The sequence below is a fragment of the Benincasa hispida genome, chromosome 5 (genome assembly GCF_027475165.1).
Source record: "Benincasa hispida cultivar pf3 chromosome 5, pf3_genome.v1.1, whole genome shotgun sequence".
In the NCBI taxonomy this organism is placed as follows: Eukaryota; Viridiplantae; Streptophyta; class Magnoliopsida; order Cucurbitales; family Cucurbitaceae; genus Benincasa; species Benincasa hispida.
The window spans coordinates 30,659,021-30,667,394 of NC_143482.1; the positions used below are offsets into that span (position 1 = coordinate 30,659,021).

The 8,374-nt window shown below is 35.3% G+C and overlaps 1 protein-coding gene across 1 annotated transcript; it reads right to left on the bottom strand.

The window, feature by feature from the left end:
- Positions 1 to 1,495: 1,495 nt before the first annotated feature.
- Positions 1,496 to 7,403, bottom strand: LOC120078077 (F-box/kelch-repeat protein At1g22040). Its single transcript, XM_039032281.2, is given in 4 exon segments — positions 1,496 to 1,760; positions 1,762 to 1,959; positions 1,961 to 3,257; positions 7,263 to 7,403. Coding segments are annotated over 3 exon segments (1,458 nt in total). The 5' UTR covers positions 3,170 to 3,257; positions 7,263 to 7,403; the 3' UTR covers positions 1,496 to 1,709.
- Between the last annotated feature and the right edge of the window lie 971 nt (positions 7,404 to 8,374).

The following is an 8,374-nucleotide window of genomic DNA, read 5'->3' on the forward strand; positions in this document are numbered from 1 at the left end:
ATCATGTACTTCACTTAATTGTTAAGAATTAACACTAACCTAGGTAAAATATAGTCCATCAACGCTATGCAAAAAGTAAGCTCTAGTTGATTATTTTTATTTATCTATGTTTTATAATTGTAATAAGTTATAGGACCTACCTTGAAATCTGTAATCTAGTTGAGGAATGGAGGATGTTCGCACTACTTTTATCATTACCGTTATATATATTGTTACTCTAACAGTATAGAAATTCTGAATCTGCCACATTTATTGGTTATCTTTGTCTTTACTGTTATCATTATTGAAACAATCCAATTATGTTTCCGATTAAAGCCTATTACATTTTATCTATCAATGAAATCTCATCCCGATTACACCCTTTTTCCATTACGAATGGATAAACATGCCCTAAATTTAATTAAAAAATAAAATAAAAACAAATGCACATCATTGTTAATCTGACAGCTCAAAGATATTTTGCAATTGTGGCATTACGACAAATTATTAGTTGAAAATTGGAAATGAATCCCGTTATAAAATATTATTTTAGTTAAAGAGCAGAAAAGGACTTTAGTTTTTTCTTTGGTTTGGAATACAACCAATCTCACGACTTCATAATATAACTATGAACATGTTTATTAATTCATAATAAAAATTGGTATAATCGTAATAGCATTTCATTGATGGACCAATCTTAATATGTTTGAATTGCAAATGTAATTTGGATTACTTTTGACTTAGAATTATAAATATGTCAGATTTACTGTTATCATTCGACCCTAAAGATAACCATAACAATAACGATAAAGGTAAAGGTAAACGTGACAAATATATTATTCTCATACTAGAATAATAGTATCTGTAACAGCAACAATAACGATAAAATTAGTGAACTACACAAATTTTCAAGCACAATAAAATTGAACACCTTCCGTTCTTCAATCATATTGCATGTTTTTATTACAGATTTAGAGGTAGATCTCACAATTCATTATGATTACAAAACAAAATAAACAGTAACAAACATAGTCAAATGAAACCCACTTTTTAAATTACTAATTATGTTTCACCTGATGTTCACGTGATCTAAATTTCAAAGTTCATGGATTTAAAATGGACCAAAAATGTGTTTAATAACAAATGCTACAGAGACCAAGAAAACACACTAAATTCTTATTAATAAAAGGTTCTTAACCATAGAAACAATTCTATATGAACTAAAGTAGTACCTCAAACATTAGAACCACCATGGTTAAAAGAACAAGGTAAAAATGTAAGAAACTTTTGAGGGCAAATAACAGCAATAATGGGCTCTTGTTCCCAAAAATAAAACTATTTTTCTGTTGAAAGTTAAAAACTTACTGGATCTACATAGATTTTGTACAATGGAACTCATGCTTCAACGCCCAGTTTTTTTTCATAATAATTGTTTATTTCTATGGAAGATTTCAGTGCAGTGACTGACTGGAAGTGGAAATCTTGGCTAATGATCTTTAGAATTAAGGAAGACAGATAGTCTCTTAAATAGCAAATATGATATATCCACTTAAAATGAAGTTTCAATCCTTTAAACCATCGAGGGGACTACACAATAAGACTTGCATTACCGGCCGCATAAAACATTTGCTGCTATGAAGAGAGAGAGAGAGAGAGAGAGAAAAAAAAATCTACGACTTTCGGGTCTACCACCTTCGGAGTATTAGTAATTATACTGAAACTATATACGGCTATATAACAAGAGTCTGGCAACTGACCAGTTCGGCTGACCCAACTGTTCTTAGTGGCTATCACCTTTGTAAAGTTTTCAGATTCTTCTTCTAATTCATGCAATTCCCGGAAACAGATATCTTGTGAAGATGACGATGACGACGACGACGACGATGCAGATGCAGATTGGAAGGAAGCCAGATGGTGATTTCTCACACCAGCTTGCATAACAGTTATGTTGTTATTTGCATCTTTGGTGATAACATGCAAGTTTCTGGGTTAAGCCAGCAAGTAAATAAGGAGATTCTGAATCAGAAAAATCATGAATGGGAATGTCTTCTGCCACAACTTTCCAGGCATCAGATTGGGAATCATATACCTTGACCTTGGCATTGTCAAGAGAACTAGAAGGATCCAATGCGTACAGTTCCCCATTGACCGTGACGCTCAATTTCGTTCCAGCTTGCCTCGCGGGCCATCCCTCACCCATCCCCATGGGCATTTCAACCCAGGTATTCACATCTGGGTCATATACTTCACCTCCAACGTCGACGAAAAAGGGCCAGCAGTATAGACTTTGAGGCACAAACAACTTGCCCTGATATGATGTTAGTCCTGTTGCAATTGGCTTAAGTAGATCAGCGAGAAATGCAGTAGGCAATACTTGAGCTTTAGCAAAGGGCATGCTCGGCATCTCAGACCACACACCAGAATTTGGATCATATACTTCAGCAGATTGTAGGGGTGACAAACCACCATTGCCTCTCGTAACCCCTCCAACTACATAAAGCTTGTTGTTTAAAACCGTAGTTTTACAATATGCTCTACCAATTGACATAGGGTGCGCTTCGTTCCATGTATTTGCAACAGGATCGTATCGCCAGACACACCTCATTGCTGAAGCACTGGAGAATCCGCCTAACACATACAGACACCCATCGATCGCACCAACAGCACAACCACAGAATGGCATTTGATCTAATGCATCCTTCCTCCCAAGCCAAGCCATTATAGCATCTGCTATTCTCATACTAGAACCTGCCATATTCCATATCCGCTGCCCGGTTAAACCCTTCTTAGATTCATCTTCCATAGAAACAGTAGGCATTGGGGGCAACTTCTGCCATCGTCTAGCCTGCGGATCCATAGCATACCACACAAGTTTTCCATCCTTAACCTTTGTCAGTATGTACAGCCATTCCTCAGCCGTTCCAAGTTCCTGTCGGAGATGGAAGAGCTGATTGCTTGTAATAGCACGTTTCCATGCTCGAGAGACCAACTTGAGTCTCAAGTAATGTATCCTGGGAACTCTAGCTAGAATCTGGATAGAAATTTCATCAGGAAGGCTGGAAATCAGTCTCTGGTTTTCCTCCCAATAGTTTGACATCAATTTTTGCTTTTTGCAAGTTTCAACGGGAACAAAGTCATCGGGACCACCAACTCTAGCCCCAAAAATGTTTAGGCTCAACTTAGCTCCCATCAAGTTGGTTTGACCAATTCAGTGTACAAAAATAAAACTCTTCTGGACTAAGCAAGACAACTACTGCCATAGGAATTCCACATCACATCTGAAAGGCATCATAAATGAAAGGAAAGAATCACAAAAGCAAATTGACAAGAGACATTAAGATAAAACACAAGGACAAGCAATTTCCACTGGAACAAATAAACCAAGAACTAGACCATGCTATTGGTGAAAATGAAGTCAACTGGAGGGGTGTGGGGAGAGAGAGAGAGAGAGAGAGAAGCGATGTTACACAACTTCAAAGATGTTGGAAGACATCTGAGAAATCCTACATGTAAAAGAAAATAAAAGAACTATTCAACATGGATGCATAATAGGAAGCATAGATATGGACATAGGCAGCATACCATTATCAAAAAATTTAAGACACCAATATGACTAGGCAGCAAATAGATTGAGAAACTTATTTGTTTGCTTCAAACACTTTTTCATACCTACAAATTGAAAAACAAAAATTCCAAAATAACCGATATTTAAGAAAAAAGAAAACTCGGGAACAACACCCACTCATCCCATGGATGTGCAAAAGCCAGGACCAAAAACACCTCTCCCATCCATATCATTTTTTGCACAACTAGAACAGTGCCCTACCTCATTTTCTCTCTTTTCTATCTATCTAGCAGAGTCGCTAAGGCACTCTCATCTGAAAGACACACTGGGTTTCTAAAACTCCAAATCTAAACTGTAAGGGTGCATATGGGGCAAGAACTATCCTAAGATTATAATAACCATCTCTAGCTACAGTAAATAATATTTTGTATTCTCCAATTAACTACAGTAAACACTATTTCAAAACCTCTATTTGTTACAATATTTACCTATTTGCTACAGTTTTTACTATTTTACATTCATCTTCTTTTTTTACTCTTTGCTACAGTGTTTACTATTTCTTCTTCAAACTAAAATAGATTATACCTCAAATACATACTTGATATTATAATAATCCAAACTAAAATAATCTACAACTCAATCACAAACTATTATAACCCAACTATAATAACCTAGGACTATAATAACCTAGGACTATAATAACCAACTCCTTGCCCCAAACACCCCCTAACTCTATACCTCCTCTCATATTTCTATATTGTCATTCTTGTCCTTCCCCATCCCAGTCCCTTTTTGTTAGCCATGATCAAGAGAAATCTGATGCTAAAGTATTCTTTTACTCTCCCCTCCTATTGTTTCTCATCACTTTTCTCAAACCAACATTACATATATCTAACGTAAACAAGTGAAAGCAATGATACAGTTATTGCAGTCTGCAGATATATTTTTGAAAAATAAGACACCGAATTTCTATTGAAATAATGAAAAGATGAATACAGTTGAACTTTGAGTCGTTTGAGAAAACCCATTTCATATTAGAATGAATTCCAGCAATTTTTGGCATAGGAACATTCAAAGAATAGATGATTCATGGATTCAGCTGCTTCAAAAGAGGCAAATCAAAGCCAGCACAGTTTTTTTCTGACAGAATCAACAACTTTCATTGAGAAACAAATGAAAGAATATAAGGGCATACAAAAAAACAAGCCCATAAAAGCAACCCCACCCCCTAAAGAAAGGATTTCCAACTAAGAAAGATGCTACCTAGTGAATAATTACAAAAGAGGTAAATCAAAGTCAGCACAGTTGTAGATAACATCTTATAAAAAGAATCTGATGTGTTTAAGCTGATGTTCAGCATGATCCACAAGAATATTTACTCTTTTAGGGCAAGAATATTTACTCTTTTAGGACAATTTGACTTCCGAAGTGCTGTAGAAAATACTTTGAGCAAAGAAGAAGAGTAAGCAAGCTTCTTATCAAGAGACTTAGCTGAAAATATTCTTGAAGCATCAGTAGACCATCTACGTGAATCTTTTTCCTGGTAGTTCTTTCTTTCAACATTTTTGAAAGGTGAAAATTTCAAAGAACGTTCAATTCTTTGTTTGGCAAGTCCTACATGGAAAGGTTTACACTTTAGATAGGATTTTGAGAAAGATGTCTTCTCTGATTGGGTTGTTTTGTTGCATTCTTTATTAGAGGGCAGAGAAAGATCTTGACCATATTCTTTGTAGCTCCGACTTTTTCTTGGACCATCTGGAGTTTCTTTTATGATGTGTTTGGTTTTTAGTTTTCTAGGCACAAAGGTTATAGAGAAATAATCTAGGAGATCCTCCATCATCCTTATCGGAAGAAGGGGGAATTTTTGTGACAAACATGAGTTTGCATTGAGTTGTGTGATTTGTGAAGGGAGAGGAATAATAAGACCAGGGATGGAAAGGAGCCCTAATGATGTTTGGTTTCTTGTTAGATTCTATGTTTCTCTTTAGGTAGTAGCAATTGCTTTTAATAATTATGCTTTAGGTCTTATTGAAATCGATTGGAGCCCATTTTCAAGGCACATTCCATTTTGTGGACTTGATTTTTTGGATTCCCTTGTAATCTTTCATTTTTTGTTTCAGTGGAAGTTTGGTTTATTATCCCAAAAAGAAAAAGATGAGCACCATCTTTGCAAAGGAGAAGTTTGGTTTATTATCCCAAAAAGAAGTTTGCTTTATTCTCTTTACCACTTCTCAAATTTCAAATTCATGCTCACCACTTCTTGAGTTTTCTTTCCCAAAATGATTGAGAAAAATTTAGAACTTCAGGATTTTACAAAGTGATGTTAGAGCTCTCTACTGAAAAAATCCTTGGTCCTCAAATTTCCTTTCACAGCTCTACATAACTACTGGAATTGAAAGACTACTTAACAACCGTGGGCAACTATTGAACACTGATAATTTTCCTCATACTTCATATAAAATCTCTCAACATATCCCAGAAATAAAACCGTACTATCTTCAGAAACCCACAGGGACACTAATCGACTTCCATCCACCAGATATTGGCCACACAGTACAATAAAAAATCTGTGGAAAGCCTATGTTTATGAATTCTAGTAGGTCCAAAACCATCTCAATCTTGCCAGAGGAAGAACAAAGATTCAGGACATTTCAACAACTCAACCAATGACTTCTCAAACCATCAAAGATGAGAAAAAGAGAGAGGAATGGCTGATTAAAATCCCATATCTTCGACATAAAAACGATTTGCGTTCGCAAGAAAATGCAGTAATATTTCTTATCAATACAAGAGCTACTAACCTCTGTATAAAAAAGGAATAATCGAACTAGAATGAAAGTTGTGGAATCTTAAGAAGAAATAAAATGATGGAAAATACTTTTAAGAGAGATTCTGAAGAATACGTACTGGTTGAAGGTTGAGGGATGAAGGTTAGAAGGGGTGCTCAGTTATTGCAGATAGTTATGCATTCTTACCAACATTAATAAAACAATGAGTAATCACCACACCACATTCTGCCAAAATTTCTAATGCAAGAGAAAAATCCAAATGAGGAGCACCACGTGAGATACAATCCTTAAATGCACACAACAAACCCCAGTAAAAGGAATGGGTTGATGCAAAGTCACCATAAAGATAAAACCAGCATTAAGAAAAAGTTCACAAAACCAAATAGAAATACATGAATGTAGCTGTACAAACAAGCAAACATACACACATACAAAACAGCAAACAAAAATTGGGACATCAAGAAACTTCTCGTACCATGAATTGAATACGGCATAACCCACAGCTCGATACAGTTCTGATACAATTTTTCACATGCTTATAGGGAATAAAATGACATTTAACTCACACAAAAGCAAAAGCAACAAAGACAGAAATGGAAAATGTAATTAGAAATAATACAACAGGGCAAAAGCAAAAACACGGAGGAAAGGAAGAAAATAGGAAATTTCCACCCCAACCTACAGGAGCATAAACCCAATTCTGCCATCAGCTATGAAATCGAATGCCAAAAATAATCAAAGAAACTAAGGGGGAAAAAACCCAAATCCCAAAAATTGAGCAAAATCCCATAAATGACGAGGAACCCTTGATTTCAAAAACTCGAACAAAATCCCAAAAAATGTCGCATCGGATCGGGGGGGATATCATATTATTCAGACAAGGAAAAGAAATGGGAAATCTGAAGAACAAAGAAAGGGAAATCAATTACCAAGAATCAATATTGGAAGACGAAGAAGTAGAAGAAGGAGGGTCAAAATTGGATTGTAATGAAATCCAATGCTGTGTCTCTTTCTTCCTTGGTTTCAACCGTCTGTGGAGTGAGGGAGATGTGTGTGTGAACAGCCGAAAATCATCACCAACCTTGGGAGATCAGCTGCAACGCGTTCCATGTTTGAGAAAAATCTAAGCCGTTGAGTGAAGAGCATCCCACGAACGCGCAATTATTTTGGCTTCCGTCGCCTCACGTTTTCCATATCTCGTCATCTTTAGACGTGGTTCATTCAATACGTTACTCAATAATATATAAATTATTTTTTTATTTATTTTAAAAAAATGGAAAGGTACTTCTTTTGTTGAGAAAAAAAAATTCAACTTTTTAAGTTCTATCTCTAAATATTTTTCTACCATTTTCAATTTCATCCAATTATACAATAATCATAGTTTTTTTTGGGCAATTATTTAGTTTTTATTTTTAGTTCTGGAAAGTTATGCAGGTAAATATTCATCTTGTCTCTAAATATTATGACAAGAGGACTAATAAAAGGATAGATGAAAAATGTCATATTTCATGAACAAAATTTGTTATTGATAAATAAGTAAAAATTTCCTAAACACTACCCTTCTACATAGATGGTTGTGACATGAACTCATATTTCTTTGATTTGACCTGTCCCTACTCTTATTATAATTTTTTTTAAAAAAAAAATGCAAGCTAGCTCATACTCCTACTCCTTTTCCTTCATCGTCGTTAGTCCCTCATTCGTAGTGGTCATTGCATAGCGAAAAAGCTCACTCATTTCTTTAGACAAAAAAGACTATCTCAATTTATAAGGCAGAGAACAAAGAGATATGACTCTTGAAGTGAAGAGACCTTTGTCGTAATTCTTGCTCTAGATTAAAGAATTTCAAGAACGTTGAGCTCTCTTAATTGTCTTTGGTCCATGGTCATAGTTTAAACATCAAACGAGAGAGACTAGTCACACCAACCGTGCTTTAAATGTCGATTGAAAACTAAACTACAGAGATTCTCTTAGATAGTGGCTACATCAATGGACAATGAATAGATATGTGGATCTATTCTTCTATATGATACTAATAACT